Source organism: Macrobrachium nipponense, chromosome 13, assembly GCF_015104395.2.
Source record: "Macrobrachium nipponense isolate FS-2020 chromosome 13, ASM1510439v2, whole genome shotgun sequence".
NCBI lineage: Eukaryota > Metazoa > Arthropoda > Malacostraca > Decapoda > Palaemonidae > Macrobrachium > Macrobrachium nipponense.
In genome coordinates, this window is record NC_087206.1 from 60,895,211 (window position 1) to 60,917,912 (window position 22,702).

The 22,702-nt window shown below is 43.4% G+C and overlaps 1 protein-coding gene across 6 annotated transcripts in view; it reads left to right on the top strand.

The window, feature by feature from the left end:
* LOC135225834 (ATP-binding cassette sub-family C member 10-like) overlaps nt 1-22,702 on the top strand; it is a 307,903-nt gene that overhangs the window by 24,256 nt on the left and 260,945 nt on the right. For 3 of the 6 annotated variants that reach the window (XM_064265370.1, XM_064265366.1, XM_064265365.1), the window contains exons 2-3: nt 4,615-5,276; nt 15,374-15,589. In XM_064265370.1, coding sequence (XP_064121440.1) covers nt 4,950-5,276; nt 15,374-15,589 — 543 coding nt within the window. In that variant the 5' untranslated portion in view covers nt 4,615-4,949. Of the gene's footprint in view, nt 1-4,033; nt 4,092-4,164; nt 4,274-4,614; nt 5,277-15,373; nt 15,590-22,702 lie in introns of those variants that run through there. The other 3 variants (XM_064265368.1, XM_064265367.1, XM_064265369.1) reach the window with 3 other exon arrangements.

The following is a 22,702-nucleotide window of genomic DNA, read 5'->3' on the forward strand; positions in this document are numbered from 1 at the left end:
GACTGTCAGGCATTCTTCCTTCGGGACTGAATCGCCTTTTTGCTCCTCGCTCCTTTCTCCTGGCACCAGAAGCTCGAGTCAGGAGTTGATTCGCTGACGACGTTGGGTTGCGTTGATACACCCCCAAGGTTTGCTTAGATTGAATCGCCCAGGCAGTCCAGACACTCATCCTTCAGCGAAGAATAGTGCCTTATGGTCTTCAGGGTACAGCCTTGCTGTCCTTGATTCGTCTGACTGGTCAACTGGTTGGTCACCTGACTTTAGTACAGACGGACTGACTGTGCATGTCCAGATCGAAGCTTTCAATATGGAACTTAGACGTAGTCTGAAGTTCTTGATGTCAAAGCATTCGAACCTCTCCTACCTGTTAACTTCTTGCATGTGATCAGGAAGGCCTTCTTCTAACCACCCTAGATACGACAAAGAGGGTTAGTGAGATTTTAAGCCATCGTCACAAGTTTTGGCTTTAGAGAACACAAGGCGGTGTGCTCTCTAACCCTTCCGTTGTGGCCTAAGAATGGTAACCCGTTTTGTCCTTGGGCCAGGAGCTTGGAAGCAAGGATGGCACAAGTTAGTGGGCAGGAGCCAGAGAGAGTCCTGTGCCCTGTCGGGTCTCTCAAGTTTTATCTACATAAAACTCAAGAAAGTCGAAGTCATTCGGGCAATCTGCAGTGTTCCGAAAAAGACCAGACTTGCCCATATCGAAGAACAGCCTGGCTTTAGTGTTAAGGAGTTCTTTCAAAAATGCTCCTTCATTGTGTTTGCACAAAGATTTGAAATCTTTTTATCTGAATGCTCACGAGGTGAGGGCGCGGCCTCGGAAGCATTTCAACAGAGCATGGCACTCAGCAACATCCTGAGTACCATGTTTTAGCGAAGCAACTCTGTGTTCAGTTCACACTCCCTGCGAGATGTGAAGATGGCATATGAGATCTGCTGCTCGCTAGGGCCATACGTGTCTGCAGACACAATCTTGGGGGCAAGAAGTACCACTCATCCTATCCTGTAGAAAATGGTTAGGAAGAGCTCTTAATTTAGTTGTTGAGTCGCCGACAACGGCGACTTCTTAACTCTTAAGCCTTAGTTAACACACCTTAACTTTGGCTAGGTTGGTCAGGTGGTGATATATATATATATATATATATATTTATTTTACTTCTTAGCCCTCATGGTATGGTCAATATGGTCTAGTCACGTCGTGGTCTCGCCCCTGTTGACAGATCATCTGGAGTGCACCAGCTATATAGGTCTCTACCTCGCTGGCAACTCTAGTAGCACAAGCAGACTTACGTGGCAGTAACCACGAAGACAGCTATGCTAACAGGTGGAACCAAGATGTAAATCATCTGCATGCATTTGTTTCCCAAAATCCTTCTATTCTGTCCCTTCCCACCTCCAAAGGTGGGATTCAGCTATATATATATCTGACAGGTAAGTTTCATGAACAAAATGATATTGTTATGATACAATAAAGTTTGTTCATACTTACCTGGCAGATATATATAATCAAGTACCCACCCACCTCCCCTCAGGGGACAGTGGAAATAAAAATTATGAATAGAAAATGGGAATGGTTCCTGATACCCGCCTCCCAGCGGCGGGAATGGGTACTAACCACCTGGCCGACCACTGCGTGTGTCGGAAGTTTTTAAAATTCTGTCGGACTTCAGAAAATACAGCTATATATATATCTGCCAGGTAAGTATGAACAAACTTTATTGTATCATAACAATATCATTTTTCCTAACTATACAAACCTGAGGTCCATTACATATAGGCCCACCTCATGCCACCCCTCAATCTGTCCCTGGGCCTAAAGCAAAGTATAATGTTTAAGTCCAGTCGGGCGGGACTCCCGACTATCGGACAAACAGTTACTGCCTAACTACCTTCGACCGAGTTCCAGCTGGCGCTGAAAGTAATTCCTTATGTAAAGGACCTCAGGGTTGTGTAGTTAGGAAAAATAGAATTTACTTTTAAAAATTGTGATATCAAAGGTCAGATGGCAGGATAGTGTGAGAAATGATACTAGGACCATGGAAAAGTTGAGTTTATAATATAGGTGCAATAATGATGAACCAGAGATGTAAATGACATGGGCATGTCCTTCGCACAACCTACTGGGGGATACTTAGTAGTATGTGGTAATGTCACCTGGGTTCGTATGGGCACCAGAAAAGTGTGAAGACCCAAATCCACTTGGATAAGGTCCATGACAAAGGAAGTTGGAGATAAGTAAAGATTTAAGGAAGGTAGAAGACAGGAAAGAGATGAGTAGCAAAATTTCACAGATCCCCTATGTTCTGCACAGCATTGGAGGCAATGATGGAGATAAGTACTAGATAAGATTCAGGCTCTCATGACATCAAACAATTTTTGTCATGACCAGATTAAATTCTTTTTTGTTCATTTCTCAGTACTTTATAGTAAGAGGTACAATAGAACACTGTGTACAGGATCAGTGTGCAATGTCCAGAGGTAATCTTTGAAGAGATCAAATTTCTGTACAGGAACAGTGTGGTAATGTCAGAGGTAATTTCTTTGAAGAGATCAAATTTCTGTACAGGAACAGTGTGGCAATGTCAGAGGTAATTTCTTTGAAGAGATCAAATTTCTGTACAGGAACAGTGTGGTAATGTCAGAGGTAATTTCTTTGAAGAGATAAATTTCATGAAGGTTTCACAAATGTTTAAGAGAAATATACCACTCCATACTGAAAATCTTTTGAATTTCAGTATATTTCTCAGAATGTATAACTGAACCGCGAAAATGTGGAACGTGAAGAATATTAAATGAATAAAAACTAACATCCAGAAAGAAAGTGAAACAATGGAGTACTGCTGTTAGGCCTTTTGACTTCTCATCCTTTACTAAACAGAGAAGTTGAAAGGCCTCGCAGTGGTATCCCATTGTTTCACTTTCCTTTGTGGAATTAGTCTTTATGTATTGCACAAAATATTGTTGTAACAACTTTGATGTGATAATGTCACCAAAGTCAGTTTTTTTGTTATACTTTTGATTAACAGATTTAGTTTACTTGAACACTCATTCTCCCATTTCAAATCAAAGAAAACAACAGTTTTTTTTGTCATTTGACAGGAGCATTAAGAAAGCTCATGTATACTGAAAATAATTGTACTGTTAGTAGATGATATTCAGTGGGGTGGAGATATTGACAGCAAATAAAAAAATTGTCAAAGATACTGAAATGAAATATTGTGAGGTATATTACATGAATATATGGCATTAGAATGATTCAAAGGTACGGAAATGTAGATACAATTATGTGGTAAAGAATTATTACAGAGGAAAAGATTAAATAGTGTTTCTATAGGTGGTTTGGTGACATCAAGAAAACTGCCAGTTGCAAAATTTGGAAGTCTTTGGAAGCAAAAGAAGTTTTTTAAATGTGTCTTATTACTCTCTTATTACCAAGGATGTGTAGTTTATACCTGTATAGGCAAGTTGTGCAGTACAGTATACTATGTGTATGATGTTTGAGATGGTGATAATAAGCCTCTGGTGTTGGTATATAAAGAGTTTGATACAGCTGAAATTTTCACAGCAGGTAGATTTTTTATTCCATTGTAAAAAGACAACTTCTTGTTTAAAAAATTGAAACAGAGGAAGAGGGGGAATTACACATGAATGTTTTATGTAGCATTTGAATATTGAAGGGGAAGTGAAACAGTAAAACTCAAGGTCTTTTAAATTGTCATATACTGTACTATACAGATTACATAAGTTTTTTACAAAGTGTTTGTGTTTTTATTTCATACTTGTAAGATCTGTGGTGAAGCTTAAATAAGTTGTGATGAAGCAGTTAAGCTATTTTTAACTCACATTAAGGTATAAGTTACCCAAGTGCTGCATTTATTCTGGTCTTACATCTGTGCATCTTATTCTTAGGCATCTTACATTACCACTGAGGCAAGACTTGCAGTGGAGGGAACACTTCTTGGGTTTCTGTGATAGGGTCGGATTACAGCCCATGTGATTCCAGGCTGCCACTCACAGGTTGAGTGAGACTTGTGATAGGTTCTGTTGTACTGTCAGGTGTGCATGTGTACTTTGTAAGCTCTCAGTCTCAAGTAAGGGACATGCTGTAATATACCATACTATTCAGCAGTATGGTTTGTGAGTGTTGCAATGGAAATTATTTAAAAAGAGAGAAGATTTGTGCATACTACATTTAGACATTACCTCTATTTTTTGTGGCAGAAATTGCATAACTATATACTGTATATATTGTGTTTTGTAACATACAGCAAAGGTATGATAAAGATTTTTTTTCACTTACATGACTGGCCATATGAATATTATATATAGTCAGTCATGCAAGATAATCAATATGATTTGGTCATGCTACATTAGCCTAGAAGCTATGTATATAAGGTTGATTATTAATTAGGTGATTTGGTTTGTGCTTTTGACTTTCATAAATGACAGGCACTTGAGTAAATCTAATGTATTCTGGCAATATGCAGTGTATAAATTTTTAGTTGATATTTTAAAATGAGAATTATATTGACTTCTATTGCTCTGCCGCTGAGATTATTCCAGATACGTATTCCTTTGTATTCATAGTCTAAGATATTTCATTTTCTTTCTCAGGTCACTATAATACAGAAAGCATGGGATGAAACAGTATCAAGCATGTCAAGATTATGGACATTGTGGATGCATTAATTAACTGATATGGATATTTCAGTCATGTTGAGTTATGTAAATGAAAAATATTTCTGCAATATAATGACAGTGGAACAACTTGAATGAAAATATCAACAATGGAGGCAACTGAAAGAGACTCCATTTTATTGTGTTATTGACAGAATCTTGAAGTGAAGTGTTTTTTTACATTTGAATCTTTCTTGTGAATGAACAGGATATTTTCAGGGTGATATTCTCCGTTTCTGAGTATCAATCTGTCTTCTGTTATTTCGTACAAAATGGCTCAGATGTACTTTAATATGACTGCCTTTTGTGGCAACATGGACTTTAGTTCATGGAATGCCAAAAAACTCAACTTTGGCCTATGCTTCCAAAAAGCCATCCTGGACGTTCCAACATTTTCTCTTCTCGCCATTGTTTCTGCGTATTACATTGGGAAGCAGTCAGAATGGGTTGTGCGGAGGAGGAAACAGATGGCAATTATCCACACAAGGATTGCTATATCAGTCTTCTCTCTTATTTTGTGTGTGTTAGAGCCCATCCTTTACGTGTTTGTCGGCCAGGCCTTAATGTATTGGGTAGATGCTCTTGTTGTTGGAGTGCAGGTAAGATTCTCACTTTCTTTTAGGCATAAGTTTTATTTACTTTAATAGAATTTTATTTTCACAAATACTTAACAGAAAATTTGAATTATCTGTCGTGTTAATGTGAAGACATTTTGAAATAAACTATAGCAATTTTTCTTGATCATAGCGCATTACTAAACACATTATTTTTTTTATTCAAGTTTGCAGTGAGCTAACCTTTCCTGTTTAAAATATAGTAAAATTAAATTTTGTACATGAACTTCCCTGACAGATATATACTTAGCTATAGTCTCCGACGTTCCCGACAGAATTTCAAATCTCGCGGCACACGCGACAGGTAGGTCAGGTGGTCTACCTTACCCGCCGCTGGGTGGCGGATGTACGAACCACTCCCGTAAGCTTGTCAGATTTTTCTCTGTCGCGGGAACGATAACAACTGTTGTCGGTTCCTCTCGATAGTTTTTCGATTCTCGCTTGCCTGGAGTTAATTTGGACTTCTTTTGGTGACGTATTCGCTTTGTTTGGCTTGGCATACGCTGATTGTGGACCGGTTTGATTTTGAGTTTGATTTTCTTTAACGATGTCTGATCTAGAATCGGTAGTTAAAACTTCGGTTTTGTTTAGGGTTTGCGTGATTGAAGGATGTAAGGTGAGGTTGCCGAAAGCTTCGGTAGACCCCCACACGGTTTGCATGAAATGCAGGGGGAATGAATGTGCTTTTGCTAACCCTTGTAATGAATGTAAGGGATTGAATGAAGAAGAATATAAGGCTCTCTCTTCTTATGTTAGGAAGTTGGAACGTGATAGAGTGCGTAAGGCTTCCTCTAGAAGTTCTAGCAGATCTAGAATGAGTGAGTTGGACGTGGATCCTAATAGTACTAACGTAGAATTAGAACCTTCTTCCCAAGTTGCAGCCCCGGCTCCCCGCACCGAAGCCGAAGATTCGCCTTCGGAGGCGGCAGCTCTGAAAGCCAAGAATCGTTCTATGGATCAGAAGATTTCGTCAGTTGGAAGGTAAGGAGAGTGTTAGTGATCAGTGCAGTGTCCCCAGTGTTGTGGAGGGTGCGTCTGACCGGCTCCTTAGTGCCTCTAGGCCTAGACCTCTTCCAGACTCCCAGTTCCAGTGGAGTAGGAAAGTCGAAAGCTGCAGGAGGGCTAGGGAGAGCCCCCACCGGTCAGGCGTCCCCTCGGCAGATCCTGAAGTACGCTCCCCAGGCTGCCTCGGATCGCTACAAGAAGGAGCTCCTACGCCAATGCTTCTCCTCTTCGTCGTCTCCCTCTCCGAAGAGAGGTTGGAACTCCCCGGATGCGTCGCGCCCGTTGAAGAGGGCTTGGAAGGCTCCCTGCAGTCCTTTGGCTTCTAGTCCGGAGGTTTTCCCGGAAGAATCGTCGGTGGAGGCGAAGAAACCCAAGAAATCCTGTGATCGTTCTTCTTCTCGCGCTCCGCGCTCGGCGCCTGCTTCCGAGGAAGAACAAGAAGATTCTCCTACGAGAGTACTCGCGGGACTTCAAGCTCAGATCACGGCGCTAGCAGACTCTCTAGCAGTTAGATCACGTAGGAAGAAGGACGTTTCTCTTCCGATCAAGAGATCTAGGCGCCGCTCTTCAGAGGATCGTTCTCCTTCATATGGGAAGGTTTCGTATGAAGGTGGGGGCTCGCGTGAGCGCCCTCGCTCGAGTGAGCGCCCTCGCTCGCGTGAGCGCCCTCACTCGCCTGGCTCTCTTTCGATTTCAAGACGCCAAACATCGGTAGGACGCTCTTTGGAGAAAGAAGTTTTTTCTCCAGATTGGATTCCCGCTTCCGGTAAGCGCACTGCACCTGCTCATCACGCGATTTCTTCAACTCCCTCGCGTGAAACTTCTCCTCAGCAGCCTCAAGATTCTAGAATGCGCCCTTATACAAGTAGGCGTTCTTCTTCCAGATGTCACTCTCCTCGAGTGTCGGATCGTGACTTCTCTCCTGACAGGCATCTAGAGTCTGGTAGGAGTCGTGTGCATGATAGACGGCCTACTGTTAGCCGCTCCCGCAAGGTAGGCGCCAAGAGCCTACTGCACATAGATCTCCTAGTAGGCGCTCGGTCTCTTTTAAGGCGTCATACTCCTGATTTTTCTCCTAGGGGCAGACAACAAGAGTCTTTCAAGCGCCCTTCTCCGTGTAGGCGCTCTCCCGCTTCTAGGCGCACTTCTCCTGACCGTTTGTCTCTTGGTAGGCACCAGGAATCCCGGAAGCGCCCTTCTCCAAGTAGGCGCTTGTTAGTTTTGAAGCGCCCTTCTCCTGAATGTTACCCTCTTGTTAGACGTCAAGAGTCTCGCAAGCAGCCTTCTCCTAGTAGGCGCATTTCGCCATCCAGTCGGACTTCCGTTGATCGTACGCAACTGGACAGGTATGGAAGACCGCGCAAGCGCTCTGCTCTCGATAGGCGCTCTTCTCCTGGCAGCCGCTCGCCTCAGGATAGGCGCATAGAGTATAGTAGGCGCTCGACTCCTCGTAAGCGACCTGTGGATGTTTCCGAGGATTCTCGGAGTAGGAGCCCTACCTCTCCTTCGGCTGAGATTCCGTATACCTCGAAGAGGGAGTCTCATCGTAGACTTCCCAGATCTTCTCATCGTTCTCCAGTGGATGTGAACTCTTCTAAGAGAGGGCGTTCTCCAACCTCTCGCTCAACTCCGGCTAGGATCCCTTCGTCACATAAGGATCTTCCGCGCTCGCCTCGAGAAGACGTCCTAGAAGGTTCGGATGAGGAACCGAACACTTCTGCTGCTGTCTCTTCTTTACAAGAAGCTTACAGAGCTACTTTTACAAGTTTTTGGGGATTCCCTTACGCCTACGGCTCCTCCTTCTCCTCACTCACTTTTTTCAACGGCGAAGACAGCGAAGAGTTCTTCTTGTGTGAGGATGAAGCCAACTCTTTCTATGAAGAAGGCACTGAGGAGTTTGGTTCCTGGATGGCTTCCAAAGAAGAAGCGGGGAAAACGATGTTCGCTTTTCCTCCTTCGAAGTTATCAGGACGCGCTGGTTTTCTGGTACGAAACAGGAGAGCCCTGAGGATTGGGTCTACCGTCTTCGGCTGATTCGGATTTTTCGGCACTGGTAGATTCGACAAGGAGAACTGCCCTTAACTCTGCTAAGACGACTTGGGCAATGAATGAATTGGATCATTTGCTCAAAGGTATGTTTAGAGTGCTAGAAGTATTTAACTTCCTTGATTGGTCGTTGGGAGTCCTAGCCAAGAAAATTGAAGTGCCAGAGTCAATTTCGCCAGAAGATCTTATGTGTGTTTTGTCTTGTATGGACAAGTCGGTAAGAGACGGAGCGAGTGAAATCGCCTCCCTTTATGGGGCCGGGATCGTGAAGAAGAGGTCGGTTTATTGTTCCTTCTTAACGAAGTCGGTCTCCCATGCTCAGAGGTCTTCTTTGCTGTTTGCTCCCTCTGTCTACTCAGTTGTTCCCGAAACATCGAGTGCAGGACATTTCGAGGTCACTTTCGGCCAAAGCCACCCAGGACCTTTTGGCACAGTCGGCAAGAAAACCTCGCCCTTCCTTCCCTACCAAGGCTAAGAAGGAAAAGGCAAGTGTTCGAGAACCCTTTCGAGGGGCATCTTCATCAAGAACCTCTACGTTTAGAGGTCGTAGACCTTCAAGAAGGGGTAAGACTTTCGCCAAGTCTGTTAAAGCCCCCAAATAACTTGCAAGTCCTTCAATCAACGGTGGGCGCCAGACTCTTAGAGTTTGCAGAAGTCTGGGCCCAAAAGGGGCAGATCCTTTGGACCCTTTCTATTTTGAGGAGAGGTTACCTCATCCCTTTCGTCGAAAGACCTCCCTTGACGGCCATCCCAAGGGAACTGACGGCCAGGTACAGAGACCCCATCATGAATCAAGCTCTCCATCTAGCAGTAGATCAGATGCTGGAGAAGGGGGCTATCGAACTAGTGACAGACCATCATTCATCGGGCTTCTACAACCGCCTTTTCCTAGTTCCGAAGTCCTCAGGGGGGATGGAGACCGGTGTTGGATGTAAGCGCCCTGAACTTCTTCTAGAAAAGAAGAAGTTCACGATGGAAACGCCTTCATCAGTGCTGGCAGCACTTCGTCCAGGGGACTGGATGGTTTCCTTGGATTTACAGGACGCTTACTTCCACGTACCGATCCATCCTTCCTCGAGGAAGTTTCTCAGATTCATGATGGGGGGGAAAATTTTTCAGTTCAGGGCTCTGTGTTTCGGCCTCTCGACGGCCCCTCAAGTGTTCACGGGGATTTTGAGGAATGTGGCTCAATGGCTTCATTTGAAAGGGGTGAGGATATCCATGTACCTCGACGATTGGCTAATAAGGGCCAATTCAGAAGATCGTTGTTTGAAGGACTTACAAGTAACTTTAGAATTGACGAAGGCTTTGGGACTTCTCGTCAATTTCAAGAAGTCATCACTATTCCCGAGCAAGAGTGTGTGTATCTCGGGATACAGATGAACTCTCTGAGTTTTCGGGCTTTTCCCTCGCAGGAAAGGATTAGCCGAGGATTCGAGAGAGTAACAACCTTCTTAGGGAAAGAAGTATGCACAGTGAGGGAGTGGATGAGTCTGCTGGGGACGCTCTCCTCTCTGGAGCAATTCGTTTCCCTAGGAAGGTTGCACCTGAGACCTACTCCAATTCTTCTTCATCGGAATTGGAGTCGTCGTTCTCAGGATTTGACGTTCTCCCTGTCGTTATCCCAGGATATCAAGAAACATCTCTTATGGTGGACAGATCCCAACCTCTTTGCGAAGGGACTGTCTCTTCAATCACAGACCCCCAACCTGGTGTTGTTCTCCGACGGCGTCGGACATGGGGTGGGGTGCAACTCTGGGAACCAGCGAAGTGTCAGGTACCTGGGTGGGGGACCAGGTAGCCTGGCACATCAACAGAAAGGAGTTGATGGCTGTGTGGTTGGCTCTGAAGGCTTTCGAGCCCAAAGTCAGAGAAATTCGGTAGTGCAGGTCAACGCGGACAACACTACAGCTCTGGCATACATCAGGAAACAGGGGGGGACGCATTCCTTCTCCCTGTACGAGACAGCAAGAGACCTTCTTCTGTGGGCAGAAGAAAGAGGAATCAAGCTTCTCACCAGGTTCGTGCAGGGAGAAAAGGAAATTGGTTAAGAGCAGATCTCCTCAGCAGGAAAGATCAGGTCCTTCCCACAGAGTGGACCCTTCATCTGGATGTATGCCAGAGCCTGTGGAAGTTATGGGGCAGGCCACACATAGACCTCTTTGCCACGTCAAAGAACAAGAGGCTGGATCCTTACTGCTCTCCGATATCAGATCCAGAGGCAGTAGCAATAGATGCTCTTCTTCTAGACTGGAACGGACTCGACGTCTACGCGTTTCCCCCCTTCAAGATCCTGGGGCTAACCATCAAGAAGTTCGTAGAGTCCGATTCAACGAGAATGACCTTAATCGCTCCCTTTTGGCCGGCCCAAGAATGGTTCACAGAGGTACTGGAATGGTTGGTGGACCTTCAAGATCGCTCCCGCTAAGGAGCGATCTACTCAGACAACCCCACTTCGACAGGTACCACAAAAATCTCCTCGCTCTCAGTCCTGACTGGTTTCAGACTGTCCAAAGTTTGGTCAGAGCGAAAGGCTTTTTCAGCAAAACAGCTGCTAAAGCAATCGCAAGAGCGGAGGAGACCTTGCCACCTTGCGTGTATACCAGTCAAAGTGGGGATGTCCGTGTCAGACGTTGGTGCAAGAGGAAGAACATTTCCTCTTCCAGTACCTCTGTGACCCAAATTGCGGATTTCCTTATTTTCCTCAAAGAAGAATGTCATCTGGTTGTGTCAACTATTAAGGGATACCGCAGTATGTTGGCGGCGGTATTTCGGCATAGAGGCTTAAATATATCCGATGATAAGGACCTGCATGATCTATTAGATCATTTGAAACCATTAAGCGTCCTCATGTAGTACCGAACTGGAATCTAGACGTAGTCCTACAATTCCTTGGATCGTCTAGATTCGAACCTCCTGGCTTAGCCTCTTTCAAGGATTTGACGAAGAAGGCTATCTTCCTTTTGGCCCTAGCTACAGCTAAGAGAGTGAGTGAGCTCCAAGCTATTGAGGGCAATGTAGGGTTTAAGGAAGATTCTATGGTGTGTTCATTTCTTCCAAGTTTCCTGGCAAAGAATGAAAACCCATCACGCCCTTGGCCCAGGAGCTTTGAAGTTCGTAGTTTATCTTTTCTAGTAGGGGAAGAGCCTGAAAGAACTCTTTGCCCTATGAGAATTATGAAGTATTTTCCTTAAGAGGAAGGAACAACTTAAGGCTAATCAAGATGTGCTTTGGTGCTCCGTAAAGGACCCCACTCGGCCCATGTCGAAGAATGCTCTTTCCTTTTTTCTGAGAAGCCTTATTACAGAGGCACATGTTGCCTGTAAGGAAGATCATTTTAGACTACTGAAAGTGAAAGCTCACGAGGTGAGAGCCATCGCAACTTCGCTTGCATTCAGAAAAAATATGTCTGTGCGGAACTTGATGGAGGCGACTTTTTGGAGATGCCAATCGGTTTTCGCAAACCACTACCTACGTGATGTAAAAATCACATATGATAAATGCTTCGCCTTGGGTCCTTTCGTATCGGCGGATTCGGTGCTGGGGCAGGGAGCTGAAACTTATCCTGTGTAAATTTTTTATATGTTACCCTATATTTTATATTGTTGTTTTTGGTTGTCTGAAAGAGGTTGCAGGAGGCACCTCTTTTTGTCGTAATATTAACCCTTTGTATTTTGGTTAGGTGGTCTGGTGGGTTTTGGCTCCTTGCAGAGGTAGTGGTAAGGATCTGTTAGGTAAGCGGACAAGGTCCCTCTAACAGCATCCGACTTGGATTCTACCACAATAGGGGATCACATATCCCAGTGGTAGATCCGAGAGTCTTTCAGCATCAGGTCACGTCCTAGCTGTAGCTCTCCAGGCAATGCAGACTCAGAGATAGTATCTATGAAGTCTTCATCCTGAAAAGGTGAGAACCAAGGTTTTTATATCCTACAACATTAGTTGTTTCCCGTCTTACCTGTATTATTGAGCTGTCTCTTACCCTCCACCAAGGGTGCCAATCAGCTAAGTATATATCTGTCAGGGAAGTTCATGTACAAAAATGATATTGTTAAACTACAATAAAGTTTTGTACATACTTACCTGGCAGATATATACGATTAATGGCCCACCCAGCCTCCCCTCAGGAGACAGGTGGAAGAGAAAAATCTGACAAGCTTACGGGAGTGGTTCGTACATCCGCCACCCAGCGGCGGGTAAGGTAGACCACCTGACCTACCTGTCGCGTGTGCCGCGAGATTTGAAATTCTGTCGGGAACGTCGGAGACTATAGCTAAGTATATATCTGCCAGGTAAGTATGTACAAAACTTTATTGTAGTTTAACAATATCATATTATTTCGGATGAATCTTACCTACTGTTAAAGATAGCTTATATCTCCATGCCGAGAGGTGAGTCAACATTCAAACTAAAGATTGAATGGCTGTCCGGATGACTGTAGTACACCAGTTCTCCACCAGGTGTGTTTTGAATGTTTAGCTTTTGTCAGAATTCTCCTTGCCATCATTGTACATAGTTGCTTTTTGGTATTTCATGGCTTTGCTGCTACACAGTGCCGTACATTTATTTTTCCTAGGATGCCTTCTTCTGGAATCAAGGCTAGAAACGTCCGGTTCTGTAGAAATGATTACTGTGCTAGCAGGATGGCAATTTTGGGAGAGACAGACACAGTGTGTGCTGGCTGCAATGATATTAAGTGTGATCTTGAGAATATATGTGAAGAAGTAGGGATTTTCAAAGGACTGTTTGCTTAAGTTTGGTGGTATAGGAAGAGGAGGAAAGAAGGTAGATTAGTAAAGTAGCCAGTTAGGTCAGGTCACCAATCTGTCATTTCTTTCCCGCCTCTTACAATGCAGGCAATTAATTGGTGCTTAAACCATCATCATTCGAAGATTCGATTTTCTTTGTTTCATTCCTTTGAATAGATGAACACAAGACTGACAAGTACTTTGGACATGCTTATTGTCCAGATTTCTGTTTAGACAGTAGAAATTTTTTTTACTTTGCTGAAATTTTGGACTCTTCTTTGCATCAGCAAAGAGAGGTTGAAGTGCCAGCTTAGTTTAGCGAGGAAGAGTTTAAAAGATTTTTTCACTTGTGCAGTAGAACCCATTTGTGACACTGCGGGCTAATGTCCTCTTACTTGTACTAACTTAGTTTGGAAGTAAGAAAACATGTTCCTATCTGTTGTAAGGCTTATGCTGCACAGGTTATGGCAGCTGTTTAGGTTTCTCCTTTGGGATGCCTTCTAAGTCTGACTCTTTAAGGTGATAAGATTCATTTTGGGTTCCCCTCCACTGGTTTAGTCTCCTATAGCTGTTCCTTTGTGTCTTCTCCAGCAGAAGTATTTCATTCTTTATTAGGAGGTTATAATTAGAGAGAATGCAATGGAGCAGGTGTCAGTAATTCACTGGGATTTTACCTCTTAACTTTTTCCTAGCACTATAAGCAACCCAAGACTGGTGCCCAGTGTTGGACGTATTGAGACGGAACAACTTCATGCATCTTTCCCCATGTTTTTGGTTTTCCAGCATGTTTTTAGTGACTTCCCAAAAGAATGGTTGGTTTTTTTTCAGTGGAAGTGCAGGAGACTTTTTTCAAGGTTTTTTTCAGTGGAAGTGCAGGAGACATTTTTCTAATACAAGTACATCGTACCTCCTCAGTCACAAAAGTTCCTTCTATGTGTATTCGCAGAGAAGGCATTGCTGTTCAAGAGGCATTCTTTTGGCAAGTGTTCGTAGATGGATGGAGTCAACTTTTAGGAGCAAGAATTCTTTACTACCAAGTCAGCTGGTTCAATTTGGCCAACTGTGTTGACAGTATTCCAAAGGCCAAGAATCCATTGCTTCATCTGGCTCAATCTCAGTGCACCATTAAGGAAGCTTCCTACAGGCAGTAAAATTTTTATACTTTTACACGTTTTTTCTAATATTTCTTTGCACTTATCTTTGTAAAATTACATTTACGCAGAACCGACATACTATTATAAAGGACAAGAACAAAAAACAACAGCAACCCCTTGGTGTACATATGAGCAAATTTACATAAAGAAGTCACGTGAGACAGAGATGTAATACATTCCCCTGGAAGTTGCAAGTAAAACTGAAGTCCTGAGACACCCGATTCTTGGTTTTAGCCAGTGTAAAACTTTCCATTAGTGAATTTATGGATCATAGAAGTATTGGCACCTCTTCCCCACCCGATTCTTTTCAAATCGATGGCGCATAATATTGTTTATCTACAGGATCAATCCGTCCACCACCCCAAACCTGTTATTACTGCTCCCGAGGATCAATTCATCCATTAAGGGTTAAAAATATCCCATTTTCTCTAGCAGTATAGCCTCATAGAGAAAGTGGCTGATAATGATACATATAGGGATAACTGGCTTCAGGAACCCAGATACATGTATTCATGATTTTTCTAATTTTTTAGGCCAAAAATATTGTTCTATTGCTGTTTTTTCTTTAAACTGAATGCCTAGATCTCCAAGAAAGACTGATACAAGACTTGTGTCTATTTAGTATTACTTGTAGAGTAAGTGGCAAAAATTAGAAGGAAATAATCTTCAATCATTAGATAAAAACAGTCATTTACTTTAGAATGGGGCCTTATGGCATCAGCACTCCCTGTAATTTTTATAAATTATTAACGAAAATTTCAAAATTGGAGGCTTCATTGGTAATGTAGACCCCAGCAGTGAACATTCACAGACCCACATTATTTTTTCTTATCGACGCTCTATTTCTTTTTTTTGTTTTTTTTGACCCCCTGGAACTATTCCACCGAACTCCCATGGTTCCATTGACCCTTGGGGGTCGATATTGACCACTTTGAGAACCCCTGCAGTAGACAGTTATCCGGACAGCCATTCGATCTTTTGTTTGAATGCTGACTCTCCTCTCAGCGCAGAGATATAAGCTATATTTAACTGTAGGTAACATCCAAATAAATTTTGTTATGAAAATTTATATTTTGTTTTGCTTTACATTATTAAACGTGCTGTATTCATTTATCACTGTATTTTTCAGACCATATCCTGGCTTGTGCATTTAGGCTACCTTACATCTTTGAGAACACGTCTGTCTATAACCACCAGGGGTCCCACACCTGTGATATTTGCTTGGCTCTTGACATTCCTTTGCACAATAAATTTAGCAAGAACTGCGTGGTATAAACAGGAAGGTTTACCTGTGGTAATATCAGAAATTATGAGATACACAGCATTAACGCAACTGGTTTTGCAGGTAATAGTTTATGCCTCTGTTTTTTAACTACTGCACTATATTGCACAAATGCCAAAGTCCTTTATATGAACAATGACCTTTTGTGTTATGCACATAGTGTTAGTATGTGTGAAATGAGTTACTATGTATTAAAGCTTCTTAGTGCAGTATTTTAATTCTATGCATTAAAACTTCAAAAAACTTTGTTTTTATATGTATGTAGTATAAGTAACCTACCAAGTATGTACTAATTACATAGCTATAAGTTCCAGTTATATGGCAGCATGAATTCAAAATTTCACAGGTAACATTTCAAACCATTGTGTAGGTGACCAGTTCTGCCACTAGTGGGAGAATAAAAATGCCTGTAAGCAGAAAGCTCAGTTTGTTCCTGCCATCATCGAGTTAACACCAGTGAAGGTGGTAACTTGTTCATCATTTTCTGGTTATTTAACTGGGTTTCAGTGGTGTGCAGTCCCACTGGAATGTTTATTTAGTAACCTCCAATGGAATCTCAGGATGAGTTTTTTCTTGTTTTTTTATTAAGTTGAGTCATCAACTAATCTTTTGTTGTCATTATATTTTTTGTTTAGTGGGCCTCATTTGTAAAACTTTGGTATATAGTTTTGCTTTATCGTTAAATTTTTGAATGGTGTTTTCCGAGTGTAAATACTCACAAACTGTTTATTGCCTCAAAGTAATTTTTGAATGTTTCATCATTCTTTTAGGCTAAAAGCTTAGATATTATTGGCCAGAAAAGTAAATCTTGTATTTTACGTTAGGTGAAGCGTTTACATTGATGTCGTTTACAGGGATTGGCAGTTCACTAAATGTTGTTAAACAATTGCCTTAAAATTAATTCATGAATGTTAATCATTCATAGGCTTCTTGTGAGCTGTTGATAGAATTTTGTCTTAAAAAGTAATTCTTGTATTCAAATATCCTGCTAATGAGGAGAGATGCAGCATTGGCTAGACTAAGCCGCAATGTGGATTTGGATTCCCTGTTAGCAATGAGGAATGGGGATATCTTGGAATCGCAACTACTGTTGCCAGAGGTCATACTGGAAGAAGCGATAGATAGAAGAAGGATGGACACTAACGATAGGTTGGTGCAACAGGCAGTTAGGAAAACCTCTAACAGTCAAACTATTCCTTTGGAGGGAAGACAACAGCAGATGTCTCGAAAGAAACCAGTGAGACATAGCATCCCTAATAGAGTCACAAGACCCTCTTTTCCCCCCAAAGAGGATAACTCCATCGGCCCTTTCACAATAGAAACAACAGAGGAAGGGGCAATAGGGGAAGGGGGAGAGGCTCAAGAAGATAGGATGGGCGCCTCCCATCACTCGGCCACACCAGTGGGGGGTTGCCTGGCAAATCACTGGAAGGTGTGGCAGGAACTAGGGGCAGAGCAGTGGGTGGTGGATGTTCTCAGGATCGGGTATTTGATTCCGTTCGAGGTAACCCCGCCCCTGACAGATCAACCATTACCCCACGTCACTTATGCCCACAAATCTCAGAAGGCCACTATTCTGCAGGACGAAGTGAAGAAGATGATGGAAAAAGGAGCTGTGCAACAAGTATGCAGTCCGACAAAAGGCTTCTACAGCAGGATTTTCCTGGTACCCAAAGCCAACGGGGAGTGGAGGACAGTAATAGACCTGTCAACGCTGAATCTGTTTATAAGGAAAACCAGTTTCAAGATGGAAACTCCAAAACGGTTCTACAAGCAGTCAGAATCGGAGACTTTATGCTGACAGTCGATCTAAAGGACGCATACTTTCAGATACCAGTCCATCAGTCTTCAAGGAAATTTTCTCCGCTTCAGTCTTGCAGGGAAAGCTTTCGAGTTCAAAGGTCCTGTGCTTCGGATTGACAACGTCTCCTCAAGTTTTTACAAGAGTGTTCACCCTCGTGTCGGCATGGGCGCATGCTCAGGGGATCAGGCTGATAAGATATCTGGACGATTGGCTGGTGATAGCAAAGTCCAGGGAGGAAATTACTCAGGGACAGGGCACGTCCCTCCTGCAGCTTCTTTGTCACAGCCTAGGTATTGTGGTGAATCAGCAGAAGTCGCAGCTGGATCCAAGTCAACGTTTGGAATATCTGGGAATGGTGATAGACACACAACACAGCCAAGTATTCCCGACAGACTAAAGAGTACAGAAATGCAAACAAGTGGTGAATGCCTTTCCTGGGAAAGCAGACACAGCCAGCAAGACAGTGGCAGGTGGTGCTGGGAATCCTAACCTCCCTGGAGAAGCTAGTACCACAAGGAAGGCTACACCTTCGGTCCCTACAATGGAGGATGAAAGGAGTTTTGGTCACCAACAGTAGATCAACCCGTACGAGCAAATTCCCTTGTCGGCAGAAGTGAGGAAAGACTTGCTGTGGTGGGTGGACGACGACAATCTGACAGTGGGTGTCCCCCTTCAACAATCCTCCCCAGACCTCTTGCTGTTCTCGGATGCGTCACTAGAAGGCTGGAGCCCATATGGAGGAGTTGATGGTGTCAGCAAAATGGAGTTGCAAGGACAGAGAACTCCATATAAACGTGCTGGAGTTGAAAGCAGCTTTCCTGGCTCTACAAGAATTCAGGGAGAGAGTAAAGGGACACTCAGTGGTTTTGATGTCAGACAACAACACAGTAGTAGCTTATATAAACAAGCAAGGAGGCCTAGTTTCTCGGCAGTTACATGTGATGACAGTTCAACTTCACCAGTGGGCTATAGAGAACCTGGTAGACATCAAGGCCAGGTATATTCCGGGAAAAAGAAACATAGTGGCCGACAAGTTGAGCCGCAGGGATCAGATTCTGGGAACGGAGTGGTCCCTACACCAACAGGTAGTGGACAGGATGCTCATGTTGTGGGAAGGACCGATCATAGACCTATTCGCAACCAGGTACAACAAAAAGTTGGAAGTGTATTGTTCAGTAGTCCCGGACGCGAGGCAGTAGCAGAAGATGCGCTACAACACCCTGGGACAATCTGGACGTGTACGCATTTCCTCCATTTTGTCTAATCCGTCAGGTTCTGAACAGGGTAATGCGGTCTCAGAACCTCAAGATGACCCTGGTAGCCCCGTTATGGCCGAAAGCAGAGTGGTTCCAGACCTACTGGAACTCCTAGTAGATGTGCCAAGAGAGTTACCTCCATGGAGCAACCTTCTGTGTCAGCCTCACGTGGAGAGGTACCACCAGTCGGTGAAGTCCCTATCGCTTCACGGGTAGGAGACTGTCAAGTATCTCCTCCGAGAGCGAGGGTTTTCGCAGAAAGCAGCAACTCAGATGGCAGGTAATATCAGAAAATCATCTGCGACAGTATACCAAGGGAAGTGGTCAGCATACTGTGATTGGTGTCGTAGGGGGAACGTGTCTCCATCGGTACCACTATTCAGCAGTTAGCAGACTTTCTGATATATCTCAGAACAGAAAAAAAAACATATGTCTGTATCTGCAGTGAAGGGGTACAGGGCTGCTCTAGCCTCAGTCTTACGAATGAAAGGAGTGGACATATCGTCTTCATGGGAGTTGGCCATGCTGATGAGGAGCTTTGAACAGTCATGCCCACCAAAGGAGCTAAAAGCCCCCAGATTGGGATCTGACCAAGGTACTGAGTAGTCTGACAAAACCCCCTTACGAACCACTAAGGCAGTCCACAGATAGGAGCCTGACCCTGAAGACAGTCTTCTTATTGGTCCCTGGCTTCAACCAAAAGGGTGGGGGAGCTACATGGCCTCTCATATCTCATAAAGCACTCGAGAGGTTGGAGATCAATGGTGTGTGAGTTTGTCCCAGAATTCGTGGCAAAGACCCAAAATCCAACAATAGTAGACGGCAGATTCGACTCCTTTACCATACCTTCCTTGGCAGACTTTGTAGACAACGACAAAGCTGAAATGCTCCTGTGCCCCGTCAGGGCACTAAGGGAGTACTTAAAGAGAACAAGGCACCTCAGGAGGGGCCGGGGTGCCAGAGGTTGTTCGTAAGTCACTAGGACGGAACAAGAAGGAAGTGTCCAAGAATACAATATCATTTTGGCTAAGGGAGACGATCAGAAATGCTTATACTGCAGAAGACAGAGGGTCAGATAGCCAGGTGGGAGCTAGAGCTCATGACATCAGGGGTGTGAGTGCTTCCCTGGCATTTAAGAAGAACATGTCTGTGGATAAAATTCTGAAAGCTGGCGTGTGGAAGCGCCAAACAACTTTCACCTCATTTTATTTGAAAGATGTTGCCCATAGATCCTTGGACACCTTTTCCTTGGGTCCAGTGGTGGCGGCCCCAACAAGTGATATAGTTCATCCAGTGCCCTGGCGGGTCAGTTTGCGTCTAGTCTAAGATGAAGGTATGAAAGTAGAATGAATGGGATGACGTCTTTTTTCTTTACTACTTTCTTCCTACTCCTTTAACTACGGGCAATATGAAGGAGAGTACCGTCATGTGCTGGAACGGACTAGATGCAGGTGAGATGGTCAGCCATACTGTGAAGCTATCTTAGCTGATGATATACTTTTCAGTAGCAACACACCCCTCTGGATAATAAGGAAAAGAGGGGTGAAGGTGGATCCAGTCGCAAGGGACAAGAGTAAACAGTAGAATGGTATCTACACCCAGTGGGAGGAAACCAATAGATCCGCTTATATCTTTGGTCCTAGGTTCATTGTCCATTCTCTAGAATTTCCCTATATATTCGGAAATGGATAAGGTGGCAAACTCCCAGTCAGTTGTAGAGACTTACCTCCCTCCAATAGTAAGTCTATCCTAATGTTAAGACCGAAGGTTTGTTTCGTGTATGAACAAATACCAAATTTGTAACTAATTTGTATTTTTCATAACTAACAAACCTGAGGTCTTAACAGTTAAAGGCCCACCTCGAACCACCCCTCTAGCAGTCTAAACTGGGTTAGAAATATAACTGATGGGTCACAGGTAGCCGTGGGCATTCTGGGTATACATGCCCCGTGACCTGGTATAGATGCCATTAGTCCCTGGATCTCACAAGTGTAATTTTAATTCTACCGGTTTCCAGCTTGGCGCTAGTAAATCCTAATGTTAAGACCTCAGGTTTGTTAGTTATGAAAAATACAAATTAGTTACAAATTTGGTATATTGATGATGTTTACGGGGCGTAGGCTACTCACAATTTTGGCAAGCAATATTTGCTTTAAAGGTAATTATTGAATGTTTCGTCATTCCTTTGGGCCAAAGATTTGCATTTTATGTTTGTCTACCAAACCTAGTCTTCTAACCATCAGTAAATATATACTTTAACCCTCGCAGTTTCCTTTGAAGAGAATTAAAGTGTAAGGGCAGAAAGTCATAGAAGAAAATGGTGCTTATGAAAGAAGACGGTATTGTTATCCAAGAATTGGTCCCAGTAATTGCTTCAGTGATACGTACTATATTGGGTGATAATAATCCCTTCAGCAGTACATTTTGAAGACTTTTTTTTTTTTTTTTTTTTTTTTTTTTTTTTTTTTTGAGATGTTTCTCATGTATCCTGTACTGGTAGGACACACATCTAAGTTGATGTGGAGATTGTGAACGCTCCTCTCTTTCAACACCCAAGCGCCCACTTCAGCCTGACACCAACTTGTGCTACGAGCACTCGATGGCCCCTCTTAGTCGTACCTGTAGCGTCCCAAGTGTCAGCGAAAGAAGGCTGTTGGAAAGGCATCTCAGTGAGACATAACTTTTGTCCAGTTCTGGTGATTCCAGCCCCAATCGAGGGTGCCAGTGGAGATTTTCAGATGAGTCTCATCCACTGAAAAGGCGCTCGTTGTTCTGAGATAATTCCCCTCCGCTACCCAGCGAAAGGTTTAGAGTCAGTTGTAGAGACTTACCTCCCTCCAATAGTAAGTCTATCCTAATGTTAAGACCGAAGGTTTGTTTCGTGTATGAACAAATACCAAATTTGTAACTAATTTGTATTTTTCATAACTAACAAACCTGAGGTCTTAACAGTTAACAAGGCCACCTCGAACCACCCCCTCTAGCAGTCTAAACTGGGTTAGAAATATAACTGATGGGTCACAGGTAGCCGTGGGCATTCTGGGTATATGCATGCGTGACCTGGTATAGATGCCATTAGTCCCTGGATCTCACAAGTGTAATTTTAATTCTACCGGTTTCCAGCTTGGCGCTAGTAAATCCTAATGTTAAGACCTCAGGTTTGTTAGTTATGAAAAATACAAATTAGTTACAAATTTGGTATATTGATGATGTTTACGGGGCGTAGGCTACTCACAATTTTGGCAAGCAATATTTGCTTTAAAGGTAATTATTGAATGTTTCGTCATTCCTTTGGGCCAAAGATTTGCATTTTATGTTTGTCTACCAAACCTAGTCTTCTAACCATCAGTAAATATATACTTTAACCCTCGCAGTTTCCTTTGAAGAGAATTAAAGTGTAAGGGGGGCAGAAAGTCATAGAAGAAAATGGTGCTTATGAAAGAAGACGGTATTGTTATCCAAGAATTGGTCCCAGTAATTGCTTCAGTGATACGTACTATATTGGGTGATAATAATCCCTTCAGCAGTACATTTTGAAGACTTTTTTTTTTTTTTTTTTTTTTTTTTGTTTTTTTTTTTTTTTTGTGAGATGTTTCTCATGTATCCTGTACTGGTAGGACACACATCTAAGTTGATGTGGAGATTGTGAACGCTCCTCTCTTTCAACACCCAAGCGCCCACTTCAGCCTGACACCAACTTGTGCTACGAGCACTCGATGGCCCCTCTTAGTCGTACCTGTAGCGTCCCAAGTGTCAGCGAAAGAAGGCTGTTGGAAAGGCATCTCAGTGAGACATAACTTTGTCCAGTTCTGGTGATTCCAGCCCCAATCGAGGGTGCCAGTGGAGATTTTCAGATGAGTCTCAAATCCCATGAAAAGGCGCTCGTTTTTTTTTTGGTTTTCTGAGATAATTCCCCTCCGCTACCCAGCGAAAGGTTTAGAGAGCCTTCACATAGCCCCCAACCTTCATGTAGTAAGTCGGTTAGCCCTGAACGATTTCAGAGTCTCGAAGGGCCAGAAAGTAGCGCCCAGGCAATCATTGGGATTCCATAGGGTTTCATATAGTTCTCCCCAGTGCCTGGCAGAGAGTAGAAAGCCAAAACCCATAGGTGGTTGA